At 43.0% G+C, this 21,872-nt stretch overlaps 1 protein-coding gene across 2 annotated transcripts; it reads left to right on the top strand.

The window, feature by feature from the left end:
• The first annotated feature begins 522 nt into the window (after window positions 1-522).
• Window positions 523-21,854, top strand: LOC111143442 (splicing factor 3a subunit 3). 2 transcript variants are annotated; one of them, XM_022497191.1, is made up of 17 exons: window positions 523-721; window positions 1,007-1,054; window positions 2,264-2,316; window positions 2,422-2,527; window positions 4,641-4,713; window positions 5,061-5,152; window positions 6,616-6,698; window positions 7,351-7,489; window positions 8,198-8,266; window positions 8,682-8,749; window positions 8,904-9,011; window positions 10,350-10,419; window positions 13,053-13,217; window positions 13,309-13,419; window positions 14,638-14,728; window positions 20,618-20,673; window positions 21,548-21,854. In XM_022497191.1, the coding sequence occupies exons 1-17, from the start codon at window positions 626-628 to the stop codon at window positions 21,623-21,625; spliced, it is 1,506 nt and encodes a 501-aa protein (XP_022352899.1). In that variant the 5' UTR covers window positions 523-625; the 3' UTR covers window positions 21,626-21,854. The 2 variants fall into 2 exon arrangements, with proteins under 2 accessions (XP_022352899.1, XP_022352900.1); XM_022497192.1 differs by lacking the exons at window positions 2,264-2,316; window positions 2,422-2,527 and having other exon boundaries at window positions 551-721.
• Window positions 21,855-21,872: the final 18 nt, after the last annotated feature.

The following is a 21,872-nucleotide window of genomic DNA, read 5'->3' as shown; positions in this document are numbered from 1 at the left end:
ATCACAAGCAGACAGAGCAGCAGGCAGAAAGAGAGGGGGAAGCACGCTCCCTGCTGAGCAGAGAGCCCAATGTGGGGCTCGATCCCAGGACCTTGAGATCATGACCTGAGCGGAAGGCAGAGGCTTAACCCACTGAGCCACCCAAGTGCCCCGAGAGAGAGATTATTAACAAGAAGGACACCGAGGTCTAGAGAAGGAAAAAACGTTAACATAAGTCACGCTTAAAGCTAAAGATTCAACGTCCGGTCCCCCAACTCCCATACAGGTTCAACTACTCCTCAGTCCGGGAAGTCCCTGCCTGCCCCGCCCGCCTCATAAAAACTCCAGGAAGTCGGGCCCTTAACCTCAGATTCCTGAATTTCTGTACGCCCCCTAGAGGCACCTGGAAATTACTCTGCATCGCTCCACGACACCTCCGGCCAGCAGGGGGCACTGCTGCCATCTCGAGCACACCGGCTATGCTTACCTTGTGATGCTCCCTTTTCTTCGAGTCCCCGAGCACTTCCGGCGTCCGCGGAACTTTGGTGCGCCCGGACGCTCAGCGTGGGGCGCGGGCGCGCAAAGCGGCAGGAGTCGTTTCCGGCCGTGTAGGTGGTCTGAGTCGAGGTGCAGAGGCGGAGGAGAAATGGAGACAATTCTGGAGCAGCAGCGGAGGTATCATGAGGAAAAGGAACGGCTCATGGATGTCATGGCCAAAGAGATGCTCACTAAGAAGTCCACGGTGAGTGGGGCCTGGGCAAAGGCTACGTCGAGGCTGGGCCCCATCCCGGTGTTTAACCTCGGAGAGCTTTCTTTGGCCCCGAGACCCTCCCGCGCCCCATCCCCGGCTCCCTCCGGGGCTTCCTCTCTGAGCTCCGGTCGTGGTAACCGCCCCCCGAAGCCTAGAGCCCCCCAGGCCTCGGCGGCAGCCGCTAAGACCTGAGCGGTTAAGCTCCGCCCTCGGGCAGCCTTTCCACCCTCAGGACTCCGACTAACGGCGCCTGTGTCACCGTTTGCTTTTCTCCAGCTCCGGGACCAGATCAATTCTGACCACCGCACACGGGCCATGCAAGATGTGAGTGCTCCATTGTCCGCTTCTCTTTGGGTCGGGATGAGCTGCGAAAGAGAGGGAAGGCGGGGTTCGGGGTCTCAATATGAGACCAGTCCAGCCAAAGGTAGCCAGATTGACCAGTCGAGGGTTGTCTGACTGGAGAAGTCCTCGCGGCTTCCAAACCCGAGAGTGCTGAGCTGTCCTTCCTCACTCCTGAATGGGACCTCTTATTCATACCATCCTGTGCCCCATGATGTACAAAGAATAGTTAGGAGGAGTCAGTGGCCCAGGCACAAAAGGTACTATCCCTACCCCCGCCCCCCTCCCCAATGTTGGGTATTAGTGTTTTCCTCACAGAATACCATTTTTTTAAAAATTTATTTATTTATTTGACAGACAGAGATCTCAAGTAGGTGGAGAGGCAGGCAGAGAGAGATAGGAGGAAGCAGGCTCTCCGCTGAGTAGAAAGCCCGATGCGGGCTGGATCCCAGGATCCTGAGATCATGACCTGAGCGGAAGGCAGAGGCTTAACTCACTGAGCCACCCAGGCACCCCTCCCAGAATACCATTTTGAAATTTTTACCTAGCAAACCAGGTTTGCTTAGTAATAGTTCAATTTTGTACTTTTAGGAATTGAATCAAAATGTTGATGCTAACTGCTCTGTGATAGGTAAATGAAGGTTCGTTATACAAAATGCTTTCTATTCTTGCATGTATTTGAAGTCTGTTTAGAAAGGATTGAAAGACCTAATCAGAGTTTCCGATTCGCAGAAGGTAATTACTATTGTTAGCCTCTAGTTCCTTATTTAAATTCCCAAACCCAACTACTGTGAAAACAAAGATTTTCTTTGAGGTTTTGGGGGCGTAGGGGAATGTAATTACTTGGTGGCAAAATCTGACTTGATCTTATTTGGCTGCAAAACCCTGACCTTAACAGATAAGCTTTGGATGGTCTTTAGCCCATTTATTAAATAATGCATAATTTTCACTGCAGAATTATTAATAGGTGTTCCAGATTCCAGTAGGGATGTTACATGATATATAATATTTTTCCCAACTTAGAAATTCCAAATTCTGAAGCAAATCTGGTCCCAAAAGTTTTGAAAAAGAGACTAGGAACTTTTAACATCTCTCAGGGTTTCCCTGGGCCTTGACTAGTGAGCTTTCTTGGTTGCTTAGCCCTGTAGTTGTGCAGATTGCTTTGTTCTGATGAGTTTTGTGTTTGTCTTTCAGAGGTACATGGAAGTCAGTGGGAACCTGCGGGATTTGTATGATGATAAGGATGGGTAAGTGACAGTCACTTCTAGTCCAGGAGTTAGCACCTCTGAGGAGCCATGCTTCAAGGACTGATTTTGTGCACTGTGTTCTTCGAATTTTTTCTGGTATTGCAGATTACGAAAGGAGGAACTCAATGCCATTTCAGGACCTAATGAATTTGCCGAGTTTTATAATAGACTCAAGCAAATAAAGGAATTTCATCGGAAACACCCAAATGAGGTATGATACTCAGAAAGTATTTTTTTCCAAACCTGCCTGAAGAGCATACTAAAGGAAAGGCATAAGGAGGATGGAGGTGCACCATTCAGATGTCCCTTCAAAAGAACCATTTAGGTGACATCCTGCACCTCCAGTACTTTCAGTTTCCCCTTCATCTTTAGGCCAAGGCCACGCTCTTCCTGGGTAGCCCCAGCCAGGGATAGAGCACAAGTGAAGATACTGTGGCCTGGATATTTCCATTCAGTGCAAGACTCTTGTAATGAGCATCCTTTGCTCCACAGCTCCCCACTGGGAAGGAAAAGACTTGGTCTGAATCGCAGCATAGGCTATCCCTGCCCAGTCATCCTCTTTCTTGGTTTTTATCTTTCCCAGGCATTACCCCCAATAAACTCCTTGCGCTCCTAATTCTCTCTTGAAATCTGCTACCTAGGGGATCCATCTAACACAAAGAGGCTTTACTTACTTAACAGTGATCATTATACTGTCAGGGTTTAACCCAGAGGCCAACTTTTTCATGAAGTATATTTCCTTATCCATTCCTCCCTTGAAATTAATCTTTATGATCTGATTATATTTTATGACAGTGAATGTGTACCCCACTGTATTGAAATAGTATAAGGAACAGGGATTATATCCTAGTTATCTAGAAGCGACTGAACATCTTGAACAGCTGACCAGAGTTCTAGGGGGAAGAGTTTTTGGTTTGGTTTGGTTTGGTTTGGTTTGGTTTGGTTTGGTTTGGTTTATTTGACAGAGGCACAGTGAGAGAGGGAACACAAGCGGGGGGTGGGGGAGGAAGAAGTAGGCTTCCCACCGAGCAGGGAGCCCGATGCCAGGCTCTGTCCTGGGACCCCAGGATCATGACCTGAGCTGAAGGCAGATGCTTAGCGAATGGGCCAACCAGGTGCCCCAGGAGAAGGAGTTCTAGCGGGGGAAGGGAGCAAGGCCATGGCTGTAGCAGATGTGGAAAGGAGTCAGTTATAGATTATTCTGAGCTTTCATGACTGTGTAACTGGAAAGTTGTTTGTTCCCTTGGAGGAGATAAAGAGGTAACCCACTTGCAGTGGGAATGAATTTTTATATATGGAGCTTTTCAAGTGATGTTATACATTATATAGGTAGAAGTGTCCTGTGGGTAGAAGTTAGGTGACTGGGGTCAGGCATGAGATTTAAAAAAAAAAAAAAAAAAACTTGTGATTTAGATCTGAAAATTAGCTCATAGACTTAATGGTTGAGGTTGACTTGATGGATGAGGGCACTTTCTCACACCAGCAGAAGTCTTCCCACACCTTTGAAGCATCAAGCGTGAAATCTTTTGCTAGCTAAAAGAGAAGACGTGAGTACCATTCTGGTGTGTTAACCTTATTCTGGCCTTGGTAGAAAGGTGATGAGAAATAAATGGTTTGGTTTTATTTATTTATTTGTTTGTTTGTTTGACAGAGACGGTGAAAGAGGGAACACAACCAGGGGGAGCAGCAGAGGGAGAGGGAGAAATAGGCTTCCCACAGAGCAGGGAGCCTGATGCGGGACTCGATCCCAGAACCCTGGGATCCAGACACTTAATGACTGAGCCACCCTGGCACCCTGAAATAGATGGTTTTTAAAAAGGATTGGAAGGATGCTCAAGATATACTAAGGAAAAAAAGTAGAATTATGTGAAAAAATAAATGCCTTGCACTTGCCTGTAGGTGCTTGTACATATGCATGTATTTAAATATACAGAATAGTGGTTTGCAAATTTTGCAGGATATGTTTAAATCCTTTGGGGATTTTTATATTTTAATTTTTTTTAAGATTTGTTTTTTTTTTTTTTTAAATACTCCCAGGTAATCCTAATGTTGAGCAAAATTTGGAAACAGATGATATAAAAAGGTCTCTTAACAGTGCTAAAGGGGGACTTTGGTTTTTGTGAGCATGTGTTACTTTAGGAGTTTTTAGTCAAATGATACCAAAAAAGGAAAAGAAAAAAGCAAGGTAACTGCGGAATAATAGTAGGCTCCTAATGAAAATCAAGTCTCAAACATCAGAAGTCTAACTTACTATATAGCGCATTTCTGCAACATTGCAACTTTTTTGTTAAAAATCCACCTGAATTCTTCTTTCTTCCCCTCAGATCTGTGTGCCAATGTCAGTGGAATTTGAGGAGCTTCTGAAGGCTCGAGAGAATCCAAGTGAAGAAGCACAAAGTAAGTAGGTTTCAACATTTCTCTCGAGCACTAACAAAAGTGCAGGTTCATGACAGAGCTCGGATTTTCCCTCCGAGCCCTGGAAAACAGAGCCCCAGAGAAATTTATTGCCGTGTTCTCAGCTGGATTGACATCCTAAATTGGGCTTGAACAAAATACTCACTTCGTACTACCCTTGCTCAAGTTCACTGGCCTGGAAAACTGAGGTCTGTTGACTTCATGAGCATAGGGAGGACATTTGGGTGAAGGGCTATATCGTGTCACAGAGAATTAGCCATCCATTTGAAGAGTGACCAAGAAAGTGGTCTTTAATGTCTGAATCACTGATATATCTTTGATTCTTTCAGACTTGGTCGAGTTCACAGATGAAGAGGGTTATGGTCGTTATCTTGATCTTCATGACTGTTACCTCAAATACATTAACCTAAAGGCCTCAGAGGTAGGGCCAGTGGTGGTGGTGGTCGGGTGTGGGGGACGGGGGACACACGGGATGACAGTGCTACTGATTCTAGAGGTGGGTCGGGATGGCAGGCTGGGGCTTCTGGACAGAGAGCAATTACACTATCTTGTGTTTTGTTTTTTTTTTTAAAGATTTTTTATTTATTTATTTGACAGAGAGATCACAAGCAGGCAGAGAGGCAGGCAGAGAGAGAGGAGGAAGCAGGCTCCCCTAGAGAGCAGAGAGCCCGATGCGGGGCTCGATCCCAGGACTCTGAGATCATGACCTGAGCCGAAGGCAGTGGCTTAACCCACTGAGCCACCCAGGCGCCCCCTATCTTGTGTTTTGTAACCGTTAGAAAAGACGTAATGGGCTTTCTTGGAATGAAACAGTATGTAAATTGAAAGGTTTTTATAGTGAATACAACAGTCTTATTTTATTTTTAGTTTTTAAATTTTTAAAAAATATATATTTAGAGAGTGCATGTGTGTGTACATGCACGCACAGGGTAGGGACAGAGGGAGAGAATCTTAAGCAGACTCCCTGCTGAGCACTGACACCAGTCTGACACCAGACTCCATCTCACAGTCTCGAGATCATGACCTGAGCTAAAACCAAGAGTTGGACACTCAACTGACTGAGCCACCTCAGTGCCCCTATTTATTTTTATTTTTTTGAGTGAACTCTGCAGCCAACATGGGCCTTAAACTCAAGACCCTGAGATCAAGAGTCACATGCTCTATAGACTGAGTCAGCCAGGCGCCCCAAGCATACTATTTTATTAACAAATTTTATTGCTTATTGATACATATTTTGCTTTTATAAACATAAAATAATTTTTTAAAAAGCTCACAGTGAGCCCCTGCAATAGGCACACGTAGTAGGTATGTGAAAAATATGAAAACATAATCTCTGCCTGCAAAAGTGTCTTTTATCACAAGATTTGGGATCCAATGTGACAGTCTCAGGTCACAAGAAGATGTATGATTAAGATCCTCATGGAGTTGTGAGGAAATGTCCCAAAAGTTCAGTGACTGTACTTTAAGCTCCAAGAGGGCAGGTCCTGTATCTGTCTTGTTCTCATTTGTATCCACATACTTGGTCCAAAGGTGCTCAGTAAGTGATGCCATGAGTGACAAATGGCACTTCAGAAGCTTAGTTTAGGATGTAGTGGGTGTCAGAGCCTTCGGTTTGCATTCAGTTAGTGTTGGACAAATGTTTCTTTCATTTACTGTTGATTGATTTGATCTTTATTTTTCAGTTAATTGCATGTCTGATAAGTCTGCTCAGTGCAGTGGCATTAACACCCCAGGTTGTGTAGGAATTAAGTCATGGGCAAGAAGAGACTAAGATGAGCTGGTCCTTGTTATCAGACAACACTCAGTTTTGATCTCATTTATTAGAGACTGTAGTGCAACTTGGTGCAAACCCCTAACTGGATCTCTTGTCATTTCTTTTTTCAGAAGCTGGATTACATCACGTATCTCTCCATCTTTGACCAGTTATTTGACATTCCTAAAGAAAGGAAGAATGCCGAATATAAGAGGTAGGCATTGCTAGCCTCTAGGCCTCTCCTGGATTTGATTAGGTTATTTAATGTAAAGATTTGATGGCAGAGTTCTGAATTTTATTGCCTGAAATAAGGACACAAATGACTTCCAGGTTTATTGAAGGAGAGAGATTTCGAATGCCAGTTTTAAACATGTGTCTTACTCTGGCTCTGGAAGAATGTGCATCTGTTGGCACATCTGTGATCTTACACCGAGGCTGTTCTTAAATTTGTTTCATTGTAGAAAGAAGTCTCATTCAGGGATCTGTGTCTTGAGTTTAACAAGAAAAAGATTAGCATTTCTCATTGTGACCGAAGTGAGGTGCATGACTGATGTACAGATGGAAAGGTTTTTTTGTGTTTTTATGCCCCTGGTTTGTGATCTGTACTACTGACTTTCTCTCTTTCTCATTTTCTTTTTAACATCTTTTATGCGAGTTAATTAAGATTTTATCATTTGAAATTATGATGATGAAATGAGATCAGAAAGGTCAAAATCAAGATGATGTGTTAGGAAAAAATTCAATTGTAAGCTCATTCTAAAAATTAGTATTATTACTTTTAAAAACTGGTATCACTGGAATTTTATTTTACAGGACATAACAGTATATAAAAAATACTCTGTTTTCTCTGTATTGTTCCTGTATAGATATTTGGAGATGCTGCTTGAGTACCTTCAAGATTACACAGATCGAGTGAAGCCCCTCCAAGATCAGAATGAGCTTTTTGGGAAGATTCAGAATGAATTTGAGAAGAAATGGGAGAACGGTACCTTTCCTGGATGGCCGGTAAGCTTTAGTGGGGCTGGGGAGAGGACATGCAGAGGAATTGGATTAATAGTTTTACTTGAATACTGAGCCTCTGTCTTAGGGCATTAGCAGCTGATCCCTCGGGATAAGTGTGACTGTGAGGTGTCCCTCACAGTATGTCAGGCGTTCTTGCCGTGCATGCTTTGGAATGAGATTTGTCAGTGCCTCCTTGCTATTGGCCGAGCCTAGCATTTTCGCCAGCTATGTCATTACTGCTGTGCGGTTCTTATTGACCCCAAACTGCAAAGATTATGTGCCAGAATCTCCATCATGTGTTTTCAGTCCTGGTGATAAACTTGGGTTTTCCTGAACTCTTAGGGAGAGAATGAACGATCTTGTCTTTGGTTCTGCTCTTATGGGAGTTCGATTCATAGTCATACATGCATATAAGAAAGAGGCCATCTGGGGCACCTGGGTGGCTCAGTGGGTTAAGCCTCTGCCTTCAGCTCAGGTCATGATCTCAGGGTCCTGAGATCGAGCCCCGCATAGGACTCTCTGCTCGGCAGGGAGCCTGCTTCCCCTTCTCTCTCTGCCTGACTCTCTGCCTACTTGTGATCTCTCTCTGTCAAATAAATAAATAAAATCTTAAAAAAAAAAGAAAGAAAGAGGCCATCTGCCACCTGGTAATGTAGGTAGATGGCTCCCTTGTCTTCATTTAAACCTGGATCTCACTGTTGTTCTTGCCAGAAAGAGACAAGCAGTGCCCTGACTCATGCTGGAGCCCATCTTGACCTTTCTGCATTCTCTTCCTGGGAGGTATGTTCTCTTTAGTAACTATACTGGCCCCACATGTTCACTCCTCAGAGAAACCACTCAATCTGTTTCTAATGCCATGGTAAGACACCAGTTTCTAGAACCAGGCATCTACAAAAAACATGGAAAGATAAAGCTAAAAAGAAAAAAGTTTACCCATCTACTTTGAAAAGTATAAACTTTATGAGACTTATAGTGGAGGTGGTCACTACCAGTATGATTACATATGAACTAGACCACAGAGTCAGTCCTTGAGAGAGTTTGAGCTGAGTGCTAGCTATTGGCTATGGAATGTATGGTCTTGCCACAGCTTCAAGAACACACACACACCCACTTGTAAAGACCTAAGCTTAAGCATTTGTTGTTTCTCAAAGTCTATTTATATAAAATTGTAACTTGGCTCTTTTTTTTTATGTAGGAGTTGGCCTCCCTGGGTCTGGACAGATTGAAATCTGCACTCTTAGCATTAGGCTTGAAGTGTGGTGGGTAAGAGACTGCTTTTTCAGAGCTCTCCCAGTTTACTGTATGTTTGCACAATAACTGACTCTGATGCCATTCTTTCTGTTACCCCGCACCGCCGAAGTATGCAGAACCATATGGTAGAGTAACTCTGATATCTTTACCTCTCCTGTCTCCTTAGGACCCTAGAAGAGCGAGCCCAGAGGCTCTTCAGCACCAAAGGAAAGTCCCTGGAGTCACTTGACACCTCCCTGTTTGCCAAAAATCCCAAGTCAAAAGGCACCAAGCGGTGAGTGGCTGGGGTGGCATCTCTGTGGACAGTTCTAAGATGTTATTCCCTGGAGAATTTTTACCGCAGCAACCAGGTTTATTGCCATTGTTGATTCAGAGAGATACAGTTTGCCGTTTTTCTGTGCAAATGGTAGAGAGCGCCATCATTGTTATATACCAAGAATAGTTTGTACTCTGGTGATTGAGAGTGGGTTAATGTTGAAATGGCTCTAGGTACTTTTTTTTTTTTTTTTTAAGATTTTATTTATTTATATGACAGAGAACACAAATAGGCAGAGAGGGAGAAGCAGGCTCTCTGCTAAGCAGGAAGCCCGATGACCCTGGGATCATGACCTGAGCTGAAGGCAGACACTTAACCAACTGAGCCACCCACGCGCCCCTCTAGGTACTTTTTGTTATCTCAGGAGGCTATGGAAGTTAAATAGGTTCCAAAAATATTTTTCTAAGTTTGTTTTTACTAATGATAATTGAATCTTTTTAAAATTATAGTATAGTTGATACACAATGTTACATTAGTTTGAGGTGTACAAGGTAGTGATCTGACAACTCTACGTTATGCCATACACAGGCATACCTGCCATCTGTCGCCATAGAACACTATTACAGTGCCATTGGCTGTGTTCCCTGTGTTGTACCTTTCATCCCTGTAGTTGAATCTCTTCTTGAGCCACATGCTTGTACAGGATACTTTTTTTTTAATGTGTGCTTTGTAATTCTGAAAAGTAGCTTTTGGGGCATCTGGGTGGCTCAGTGGGTTAAGCCTCTGCCTTTGGTTCAGGTTATGATCTCGGGGTCCTGGGATCGAGTCCAGCATTGGACTCTCTGCTCAGCGGGGAGCCTGCTTCCCCCTCTTTCTCTCTGCCTACTTGTGATTGCTGTGTCAAATAAATAAATAAAATCTTTAAAAAAGAAAAAGAAAGAAAAGTAGCTTTTACCCTGATCTTTTGCACATACGGACTTAGAAAAGTTATGGCATATCCCCACTATCTCATAGTTACTAAGTACTAAGGGTCAGAATTTGGGCCTAAGTCTGTCCCAGAGCTTGTCTCCTATGCTACATTTTCTTTGTAGATTATAATGATGGAAATTTAAGTGTCTTGATGTGTTTTATGTCTTCTAGAATGAGATTAGAGAGGCAGCTTCCATGCATTCCAAGAAATAACCTTAATACTTCCATCAGCAAGTCCTGAGCTGAACAGAGCATTTGCTTTCACAGCATGACAGTTGTCACATGCTTATAGTTTTTAATGCACACTTGGAATAAATGTTCCCAGACATGGGATAAGGCTTTGGGTAAAAGAATCCTTGAGTGATACACCTTTTTTCTTGTTTCCAGAGACACTGAGAGGAACAAAGACATTGCTTTCCTCGAAGCCCAGATCTATGAATATGTAGAGATTCTTGGGGTGAGTAATGGACTCTGCTGAGAGCAGTAAATACTGTAAGGTGTGGGAATCAGAGAAATGTGAACTCATAGGATTTTTTTTTTTTAGGAGCGAAAGAAGAAGGGTAGGTTTTAAACTAGTTCAGCAGAAAGTAAGGTTCTCTCAGGTACTTGACCCTTCAGTGAGGTTCCGTTCTGTTCATAGGTGCCTGTTGTTGGGTGATATTCCCAAGGTTGCCCAGTTGCCATGAAGCCAAGCAGAAAGAACAGACAACCCTCTCAGCGTAGTATCCAGAATGGTGTAGGTTCTTTGCATTCCAGAATATACCTAGAAGTTCCTGAATATATCTAGGAGATAGAAGCAGATACTCAAAAGACATTAGAAGGAAGTCTGCTTAGAGCAGCGTTTCAGGTATAACTTGCTATGAAAAGACACATATTCAGAAGATAACAAGGAATTTGCTAGGGCTAGAATGTTAGTGGTACAAAGCTTGCTATGAGCTGATTCTTGAATATTCTTTCAAGAAAGAGCCAGGGGTGGGTTGGGAGTGGAAAAAGGCCTCACCAGACAGGATGCTTATCTCAGAGAGAAAGGAAGAGGAATACTAGGGAAATTGCTCTTTCAGGGAAGAGAAGGTAGAAGAAAGGGCAGCACTCATCCAGAAAAGATGGGCACTATCTCTGGGAGTCGTAGGGCAGCCTTTCAGAGTGTCTGTACAATTTTCAACTGCTCCTAGAGCCTTTCCCTTTATAGATGTTCAGATGGTGTTTTAAGTGATAGTTCTGGCTCAGATAGCTTGTTTACATGTCCCTGTCAGTTGCGTGGGTGTTTTCATTCTGCCTTTGTTCGAGGCATATAATAGCTATAAATGCATATAATATACATGCATATATTAGCTATATAACTAGTCACTTGTTGGCTCCCAGCTGCTTTCACTGAAGGGCTAGTTAGCATGTTGGACACTAGGGCCACTAATATTCTCCACAGTGAACCTGGCTGTTACTATGGACAGCAGTCTGAGTTGCTAGTCCTCTAAAGATGATTGGGAGGCTAATCTGTACCCGTGACCCAAGATGTTCTGACTACTTTTTGTTCTCTCCTTTGAGAGCATTTTGCCTTCCCTGCCAGGAGGTGGCACCACTCTCTAAAGTTTCAGCCAGAATGGTTTTTAGAAGTTGCTCCTGTTATGTACTGATAGGATTTTTACAATTGGCTTACCATTTATTGATGCCTGTTGGTTTCCAGACATTGTGCCCAATCCTTGGATACGATAGTGAATATGACATGCCTCTTGACCTTGAAAAGGCCACTTTGTGGTTGGGGGAGATAAGTGACTGCCGCAGAATAGATGCGTGCTGTGACACCTTGAGACTGAGCTTTCTAAGTAGAAAGAGGGAAAAAGAATGTTCTAGAAAGAAGAAACAGAAAGGATGAAGGTAAAACATCATGGAGAGAAAATAGATATTAGGACATAATGAGAAGAAAACCAGTGTGTGTGGAGTGTACCTTGTAAGGGTGGGAGTGGTCAGAGAATAATTTGGACAGTTATGTTGGAGATTTGGACTTTGTTCTTTAAATAGTAGAAAGAGGGCACCTGGGTGGCTCAGGCGTTAAGGGTCTGCCTTCTGCTCAGGTCATGATCCTGGGGTCCTGGGATTGAGCCCTGAGTCAGGCTCCCTGCTCAGCAAGAAGCCTGCTTCTCCCTCTCCCACTCATCCCATTTCTGTTCTCTCTTCTGCTGTGTCTATCTCTGTCAAATAAATAAAAATATTTTTATAAATAAATAAAACTGTAGAAAGACAGGAGGTGCCTGGGTGGCTCAGTTGTTAAGCATCTGCCTTTGGCTCAGGTCATGATCCCAGGGTCCTGGAATTGAGCCCCAAATTGGGCTCCCTGCTCAGCAGGAAGACTGCTTCTCCCTCTCCCACTCCCCCTGCTTGTGTTCCCTTTCTCGCTATGTCTCCGTCAAATAAATAAAATCTTTAAAAAAAAAAAAAAAAAGACAAAATGTTTTAAACAAAGTGTACCATTAGATTGGGATTTTTTAAAAGTACATAAATTTGGGGGGGAAAATGGAAGTTGGACTGGAATGAGGAGAGACTCAAGGCAAGTTAGAAGGTTGTCTTCTTGGTGAGGAAGGAGAAGAACAGACTGGGTAAGGAAATATTTTTAGAGACAGAAAGACTTTGTTCTGGGTTGTTCTGCAGTAAGTCCGTGGCCTAAGATGAGTATTTTAGGCAAGTGACCTGAAACTTTTGACTTTTTCCTTCAGGATCAGGGAGAGCCTATTGATAAGGAGTTTTGATAAGAAGGCAAGATTTCCCCTTTATTGTACAAGTAAGAAAACCATATCCGGGGCACCTGGGTGGCTCAGTCGGTTAAACGGCTGCCTTCAGCTCAGGTCATGATCCCAGGGTCCTGGGATCGAGTACCTCATCGGGCTCCCTGCTTGGTGGGGAGCCTGCTTCTCCCTCTCCACCCCCTGCTTGTGCTCGCTCGCTCTTTCTCTCTGTCTGTCAAATAATAAAATCTTTAAAAAAGAAAAAAAAAGAAAACCATAGAAGTTGAGGGGTCAGCAAGAATTGTAGAAAATTGCCCTTCTTGTTCTGCACTACTTTTCTCTGACTTCCCTTTCATTTCTGGACCTGACTTAGGAACAGCGACATCTCACTCATGAAAATGTACAACGTAAGCAGGCAAGGACTGGGGAAGAGCGAGAAGAAGAAGAGGAAGAGCAGATCAGTGAGAGTGAAAGTGAAGACGAAGAGAATGAGATCATTTACAACCCCAAGAACCTGCCCCTTGGCTGGGATGGCAAAGTACGTGCCTGTATTACCACCTTCCTTATCCCATCGCCCGTTCAGGAAGCGGACATGAGTCTAATACTGTTTCCTCTCTGATTTCTTTTAGCCTATTCCCTACTGGCTGTACAAGCTTCATGGTCTAAACATCAACTATAACTGTGAGATTTGTGGAAATTACACCTACCGAGGTCCCAAGGCTTTCCAGCGGCACTTTGCTGTAAGGAATTCAGAGGAAATTCTGGAAATTAAAATGTGAAATTTTAATTTAATTCTGGAAATTAAAGTGTGAAACATGCAGCTTTTAGAGAGGATAGGAACACCCTGAGAGTAGCACTAGTGCCCAGAGCTTAAGAGAAGCAAGGAGTGGATCTAAAGTCAAGCATGTGGCATTTGACCTTTGGCACCCTGCTAGCCTAGAATAATGCCTAAGATGGTTTCTGGAGGCATTCTGGCACTCTGCTATTTGAAATTCATTTCCGTTTGCTTCTGTTTATTACACTTCTCTCATTTTATCTTTCTGCCAGCACCTTAAACCATCCTCTGACTCCTTACTCAGCTCTCTACCCACTGCTAGTACACAGGACCAAAGAAGGGACTGACTGCCTCCTTTTTTGTGTCTTAAATGGGTGTTTGCCTCTTTGAAAACTAGAGCTAAGAGGATGACATTTATCAAGCAATTCTTGAGAAAAGGCCTTGTCTGGGTAGTACTCCAGAAAGTGGATTCATCCTTATTGTGTTTCTGCCTTTAATTCTTAGTACTCGAAAGGAAGTTTTACAAATGGAAAGATTTGCTAGACCCAGGGCAGAGAATGTATATGAACTCCTCACTTCCTTCCTCAGACATCCATATCACATGGGTCTTTTCTCTTGAGCCCCTGAGTCATCTCTGAATTTTTCTCAGTACTACCTCCAGTACATTAGAATTGGCGGCCAAGATAAAGCCCATGCCATTTGCCATCCGCGAGCCCAAACCATCATTGCCTCTCCGTGCTCTCTTGCACATCTCTGCTTATGCCTGGTGCGCAGTCTTCGCCCTTATTTACAGAGGTGATCTGCCATCAGTAGTGCTTACTCATGCTGGGGGGTCGGGGGGGCTCTGTGGAAGGCCACTGGTTAATTAGAGTGGTGGCGTTTTTCTGTGGTCTTGACACAGGTTTTGTCTGGACTATTATTAGATCTGGATCTTGGTTTGAGAAACCAGCCCGGTGAGGAGAACAATGCAGTGCTGCTTTGAAATTACTGCCCCTTATCAGTCGTGGCCGGCTGTTTACAAATGGGAGCCACAGAAGGAATGCTGCCATTAGGTGGAGTCTTTTGCAAAGGGTCAAATTAGGGTTTATGAATAGAGTGGAGCTTGTGCCCTGTGTTCAGTTATTCCCATTTCACATCCTTTTACTTCTCATTTTCACGTCCTTTCTCTTTTCTCTTCTCCTAGGAATGGCGTCATGCCCATGGCATGAGGTGTTTGGGTATCCCAAACACGGCCCACTTTGCTAATGTGACACAGATCGAAGATGCTGTCTCCTGTAAGTATGCTTTATTTCCCATTCCCTAGACACCAGATCAGTGACCAGTCCTACAACTCACTGCCCCCAGTACCCTGATGTATCCAGGGCTAGGGGCAGCAGGTTGTGGATGTGTATATTTTTATGTCCTGCAATTTGCCTCATTCCTTGAGATTGATATTGATAACATTTTAAGCTTACATTCATGCCAACTGCTAAAACAAAAGTGATACTTTGATTAATTTTGTTTCATGTTTGTTTGTTCCATGGTTAGGATCCTAAGCATTTTCCCCAAGTTTTATGTTAAATTAAATAGAAATAGGTGATAGGTCATTCTTACCTGGCTGGTGTTTTCAAAGGGAATGATGCTTGTTCATCTACACTGACTTTAAGATTGGCTGATGGTTTTATTAATCACATTGCACAAGAGAAAGATTGCACCTTTATCACTCTTTCATTGGGCATTGGATTAAACAGCATTCCTGGATTCTTTCCTATTGGGGGTGGATACTCAATGCTTTATTTATCCTATTAGGATTCTCCTCAGAAGTTTTATATTTGTGTCTGTAAATAAAAGATGTGCTTCTTGTTTTCCTTTGAATCACTTGTCAGGTTTAGGGATCAAAACAGTATTGAGGACATAAAATGGATGGAATTACCGCTACATTCTCTTTTGTCATTTGAAACTACTTATATTTAAATAGGTTATTTCTTCATACAAAGGGACCAGCCTAGAAAGATTTTCCAGTTAATAACCTATAAATGCCTTGATTCATCATGACAAAGTAGAAACCGAGTGCTTCATTTCTCTTGTGTTTTATATTCTTTTTCCTGCCAATACTTTCTGTAATCTCAGGGATTTTTTATTCCTTAAGTCTTCAGATGAGAACTTTCTTCTGTTTGTTTCTTTATTCTTTTTAATAGAGGCATGTAGAACCAGATGTCATTCTTTCAGAAATCCATTAGGAGTATCCATTATTGATACGTTATATTGAGACTTTATTAAAGATGTTATTTCTGATTCTTAAGAAATTATTTAAAAGAGTACTTTTAATTATATAGTTGATTGAGGTAGTAGGTCACCCACATTTTCAGAAGAGGAAAGTTAGGTAACTTTTTCCAGGTCCCATACCTTGTAAATGGGAAAAACCCGGGGATCAAACCCATGTCCCACGGTAGAGTCTTTTCTCTTTCCACAGTGCTATACTGCTTCCTTTCACTCACCCTCACCAATTAAAGAGTTCATGGTCAGGGCGCCTGGCTGGCTTCGTTGAAAGAATATGTGACTCTCAGGGTTGTGAATTTGAGCCCCATGTTGGGTGTTGAGATTACTTAAATAAACAAAAAATTTTTTTTAAAGTTTTTTTTTTCTTTTAAGGCTTTATTTATTTATCTGAGAGAGACATAGCAAGAGAGGGAACACAACCAGGGGGAGTGGAAGAGGGAGAAGCAGGCCTCCCGCCCAGCAGGGAGCCTGATGTGGAGCTGGATCCTAGGACCCTGGGATCATGACCTGAGCCGAAGGCAGATGCTTAACAACTGAGCCACCCAGGCGCCTCTTAAATAAATAAAATGTTTAAAAAATAAAAATAATTAGGACACCTGGATCAAGTCCCACATCGGGCTCCTTGCTTACTGGAGAGCCTGCTTCTCCCTCTGCCTGTGTGCACGCTCTCTTTATCTCTCTCTCTCTCTCTGATAGATAAATATTTTATTTCTTTTTAAGATTTGATTTATTAGGCGGAGGGATGGGGTGTCTGGGTTATGGACATTGGGTAGGGTATGTGCTATGGTGAGTGCTGTGAAATGTGTAAGACTGATGATTCACAGACTGTACCCCCAAAGCAAATAATACATTATATGTTAATTTAAAAATTTTATTTATTTGAGAGAGAGAGAGACAGAACATGAGAGGGGGGTGGATCAAAGAGAGAAGCAGACTCCCCACCAAGCAGGGAGCCTGACAAAGGGCTTGATCCTGGGACTCCAGGATCATGACCTGAGGCCAAGGCAGTCAGTCGCTGAACCAACTGAGCCACCCAGGTACCCAAATAAAATATTTTTAAAAAATAAATAAATAATAAATAAATAAAAATAAAAGTAGTTGATCATTAAATTGATTCCAGGAAGAAATGTCATGGATTCTCTCCTTGGTCTTACCTAGATTTTTAGAAAAACTTATTTTTTTCCAGAACATTATTGGCAGGTTCATGATTCCACCATCTTTCCATTAGCCAAATTATTTTCAGAATCTACCTCTTCTTTTTTTTTTTTTTTAATAGAGACAGAGTGCAAGCTGGGGGCTAGGGCAGGGGCAAAAGGAGAGAGAGAGAATCTTAAGCAGACTCCATGCCCAGTTCGGAACCTGATGCAGGGCTCAATCTCCCAACCCTGAGATCATGACCTGAGCTGAGATCAAGAGTTGGACTCTTAATCAGCTGAGCCACCCAGACACCCCCAAAATCTGTTCCTTTGATTCAGATGTCTCGATTAATCAGTCCCATACACATTTTTATTACTGCCACTTCTTTGATTTGTTGCAGTATTTCCATCCATCATGACTTTCCTTAATATTTTGTTTCTCTGTATAACATTTATGGTTTTACCTCTATCTCAATCTCATTTTGTCCTTTCACTTTTTTACTCCACCCTCAGCAGATCATAGATTTACTATAAATTTATCATCACCTCTCCCCTTCTCATTTCCCCAGGCATAGTTCCTCCGTTTGAGTATCCTGGATTAACTCTCTGGCTTTCTTTCCGACTTTCATAGCAGATCAATGATTGTACACATATTGGCTCCCACTAAATGGTGACGGGCTTTATCCCAGATGTCTCATCAGTATTAAGCGATTAATTACTGAATGGAGGTTAATTCTTTTATGATATAGTTTCTATAATTTTTTTTTCATTTCCTGTTGGTGGTAGAATTCTTTTTTATTAAACCTGGATTATCCTTTTTTTTTTTTCTTGAAGATTCCGAAGTAGACATCTTAGAAATGTTTGGTTATAAGGAAGAAAGCATATTAAAACTAACTGCATGCTCTCCACCCTTTTTGCAAGAATATGCTTATTCAGCTGTGCTTTTCTCTGTATATACACCTTCTCCACTTTCTTGTATCTTTTCACCTGAGTTCACATGCGGGCAACCCTAGCCCTGCTCTGATGCCCTTCCTCAGTTTTCAGAGACTGCTATTGTCCAGCTCCATCTAGGTCTCGGTGTCCCCATTTATAGGACTAGGGGGAGACACAGCTGGTCCAGTGCCATCTGTAGTCCAGTCGGCTGGGTGTCCAGGAGTCAGCAGCACAAATGGTTACTGCTTCTTCCAGAACACATCAAGAAGATGTGTTCCCTAATAAGGGGGTGGACAGGGAAGTAACCATTGGCATAGCTTTTATGCTGGATTAACTTGTTGGTCTTTGTTTTAGATTATTCTGTTGAAGTTTTCCTTCTGGAGTTTTTAGCCAGGAGGGAGGGATTTGGCACTCCCATTTAAACTATGGTTATTTGTTTTTAATCTAACTTTTATTTTTATCATCATCATCATTATTATTACTGTTTTAGAGAGAGAGCACACACATGCTCACACACAAATGGGTGGGGTGGGGTAGAGGGAGAGGAAGAGTGAGAATCCTAAATGTGCTCCATACGTGGAGCCCAATGCAGGGCTTGATCTCAAGATCCTGAGATCAACCTGAGGCGAAATCAAAGCTGGACACTTAACCACCGGAGCCACCCAGGCACCCCTGTTTTTGTTTTCTTTTTTTAAGTTATAGAAAAAACAGTTAAGAAACAGCACTGTGGGGCACCTGGGTGGCTCAGTGGGTTAAGCCGCTGCCTTCGGCTCAGGTCATGATCTCAGGGTCCTGGGATCGAGTCCTGCATCGGGCTCTCTGCTCAGCGGGGAGCCTGCTTCCCTCTCTCTCTCTCTGCCTGCCTCTCTGCCTACTTGTGATCTCTCTCTGTCAAATAAATAAATAAAATCTTTAAAAAAAAAAAAAGAAAGAAAGAAAGAGCACTGTGAAATAGCCACCAGAGACCCCCATGATTTAGATGGGTGGTCACCATAGACCAGTATTCACTAGGTACAAATTTATCTAACTGATAAATTCACAGCATCAAGTTCAGTTACCACCATGTTGTCTACAGTAATAGCATAAGAAATGTAAATGTTGTAATGAACTCTGGACATTGCCAGTGAGAGGAATGACTTTGCTAAAATTGTGATATCCTATGTCTCTGGCTTTTTATTGGGTCAGCTAGCTCATCAAAAACAGGAAAATCAGTTCATTCACTTCACTTAGTAAATCCACACTGGTGCCCAAGGTGGTCCCATTCTTTTCTAATTGTTTCCAGATCCCTCTGAAGAATATCATCCCCCTTACTGATCCGTAGTTTCCTACATCCATTTCTTTTCTGTAAAGAAAAATCCTGATGGCTCCAAAAAAAAAAAGGCAGTCACAACAGCATTTCCAGTCTCCAGTATTATAGTACCACTCTGGACTGGATTCCTGAATGGCCTGGGCATAGAATGTGACAAGACACTGCCCTGGTTCCTTGTAGCACATGATAAATTTTCTGTTCACTTGTAATGTGTATATTGCCTGGGCCTGAAGACTTGAGCTCATTTGGAGATTTGAAGCAATGAGCAAGGAAGGAAAGGTTGATGAAGCAAGCATCTGTACACCAGGAACAGAACCAAGCACTTTCTCATCTATTGATTCCCTGTTATGTCCCCCGTGTTAGGATTCAGCTTGCTCTCTATGGTATTTTTTCCACTCTTGTCAAGTATTTTTTTTTTTTTTTAATTTGATAGACAGAGATTACAAGTAGTCAGAGAGGCAGGCAGGAGGGAGAGGAGGAAGCAGGTTCCCCGCTAAGCAGAGAGCCCGATACGGGGCTCAATCCCAGGATCCTGGGATCATGACCTGAGCCGAAGGCAGAGGCTCTAACCCACTGAGCCACTCAGGCGCCCCAAGTATTTTTTTTAATATTTCAAGTTTTTATTTAAATTTCAGTTGTTAACACATAGTGTCAAAGTAGTTTCAGGAGTAGAGTTTAGTGATTCATATCTTACACATAACACACTGCTTATCACAGTATAATCTTGTCAAGTTTGGAGTCACTCTACTTAGTGGGAAATGTGGAAGCAGCTAGGAATCAATATTCCTAATACTGGTAATATTTAACCTCTCTCCCTCAGTGGGTCTGTCCTAGCTGTTCTGTGTGGATCTCTGTTCTGGGAGTGCACCTGTCCTCACCAGTCTGTCAGAGTTAGGTCTCTCCTGGTTCAATGCCTGTCCTGCCTTATATATGTGTGCTTGCTCCCTTTGAATCTGTGGTCATTTCTGGAAGCATCTGGTCCCTTTCCTCTTCATCGGAATACTTTTACTGAACTGTTAAGAGTTCTCGTTTTAATATTTTCAGTGTTTGCTGAGCTATCTTACCTTTTGGATTTTTTGGTCATGATATTTCATCTTTTATTTTCCTCCTCTGAAGCTTTTGAAATCTACACACCAGGCTTTAAAGAAACATACTTGACCCAGCCTGGTGTTTCCTTTCTCTTCTGTAATGAACTTTAAGACCATAAGGTCACTTTGTCCCATAATTCCCGTAGGTTGTACATACTAACTTCTTTGAGGGCATATCAGTTCTCTGTTCTAAGAGTTCTTTGGTTATATTTGGCCCAACTTTTCTTTTACAGCAAAGCAGAGATTGTGGTAAGTGTTGCCATGGAGGGGGTTTTGTCTGTGGGTGGGCCAGAACTGAAATTCCAGTCCGGGGCAGGCAAAAGTCTCAAGCACAGTGTCATCCAGGAGGACCTTAATGGGGACAGGGATGTTGTAACACTTGTCTGCCTGATGGATACTTAGTCCAGTCTTGACTGCTGCTCATTTCTCATTCTATAGTGTGGGCCAAACTGAAACTGCAGAAGGCATCAGAACGATGGCAGCCTGACACCGAGGTGGGTGCTAACGTAGCATCGGGAGAGTGTCAAGTGACTGCTCCCTCACCCTGTAGAAGGGAGGAGAAAGGCGGTCCCTGGGTCACAGTAGTGGCAAGTACTCTGTGCCAGTATCTGTAAATTGGCTTTTGACTTGTAAGCCTAGTTTATTTGTGATATTAACATGTGTCAGACTTGAAATGTGTGTCTTAAGACAGACCGTATTCTGCTCTTGAAATGTTGATGTGGCAAGCAGGAGTACCCAATGTCCTGCCCTGCCACGAGGATTCACAGGCTAAGAAGTTGTGAATCCATATCATAGGTTAGGTCTCCTTTGAGGAAAGCACCCAGTGAGAGATGAGCCCGTCTCTTGAGGTGGGGAAGCATCCTTGTTTCCTCGTTTCTTTTTTTAAAGCAGTGAAGTCCTTTACAAACTGTAATGTAGAATTCCAGTATATAAAATAAAGGAGAATTATACTTGAAATGAGGAAGCTCAGCCTTCTCGGCCTCCCTTTCAACCCTTCAGTAGTCTCGGGTAGAAAGGGCAGAAACCTAGGGTCTTGGGAATCATTAGAGAACTGTTGCCTTTGGTCACCCTTTCTCAACCAGCGTTCATCATCTTAGACGCAGAGAGTGATGTGAACAGTCTATTTTCTCAGTTATCCCAAAGGTAGGTCATAAATGGTAGCACGCTAGATGCCTCGGGTATGTTAGATCATGGCACGCAGTGGATGCCTGGAGCTGTCGGGTTGGATTCTCCGGCCGACCCCTGTTGAGTAAGGCTGTCTTAGATGCATGCCATGAGATCAAGCCAGGGTGAGCTCAGGTACCCAGAGGCTGGTTCCAGACATTTCTTCCAGGAGGCATAGCTAATAGTGTGCCCCTTTCCTTCCAGGAGGAGTATGAAGACTCCAGTGGGAATGTTGTGAATAAGAAGACCTATGAGGATCTGAAAAGACAAGGACTGCTGTAGTGTTCAGGGACGAATCTCAGCTTTGGGCCTTGCCCGGGCTTCCCTGGAATCTGCTTTTTCTATTTCTCCCAACCAAATGCTCCTAAAGACTCTGCTGTTTAGTCGTAAGGTCTAGCGTGCTTCTTGTAAAGAACAAGGCGTGCTGGCAGATGGCAGGGTTAAGATGTGTTTTATCTTTGTTTTATATTAAAAGATTCCGTCAGAAAATAAACCCAGCCCTTCTTCGGAATGTGTCTTGTACTAAAGC

Source organism: Enhydra lutris, unplaced genomic scaffold (genome assembly GCF_002288905.1).
Source record: "Enhydra lutris kenyoni isolate GAN:26980312 unplaced genomic scaffold, ASM228890v2 scaffoldscaffold9, whole genome shotgun sequence".
Classification (NCBI taxonomy): domain Eukaryota; kingdom Metazoa; phylum Chordata; class Mammalia; order Carnivora; family Mustelidae; genus Enhydra; species Enhydra lutris.
The sequence above is the reverse complement of the archived record's forward strand: the minus strand, read 5'-3'. Positions and strand labels throughout refer to the sequence as shown.

Excerpts from the sequence above, each read along its gene's own strand:
- LOC111143442 (XM_022497191.1), top strand. The coding sequence starts at position 626 with ATGGAGACAATTCTGGAGCAGCAGCGGAGGTATCATGAGGAAAAGGAA. Across the intron at positions 13,218-13,308 it reads CCCTTGGCTGGGATGGCAAA|CCTATTCCCTACTGGCTGTA; the intron begins GTACGTGCCTGT and ends GATTTCTTTTAG. Across the intron at positions 13,420-14,637 it reads CTTTCCAGCGGCACTTTGCT|GAATGGCGTCATGCCCATGG; the intron begins GTAAGGAATTCA and ends CTCTTCTCCTAG.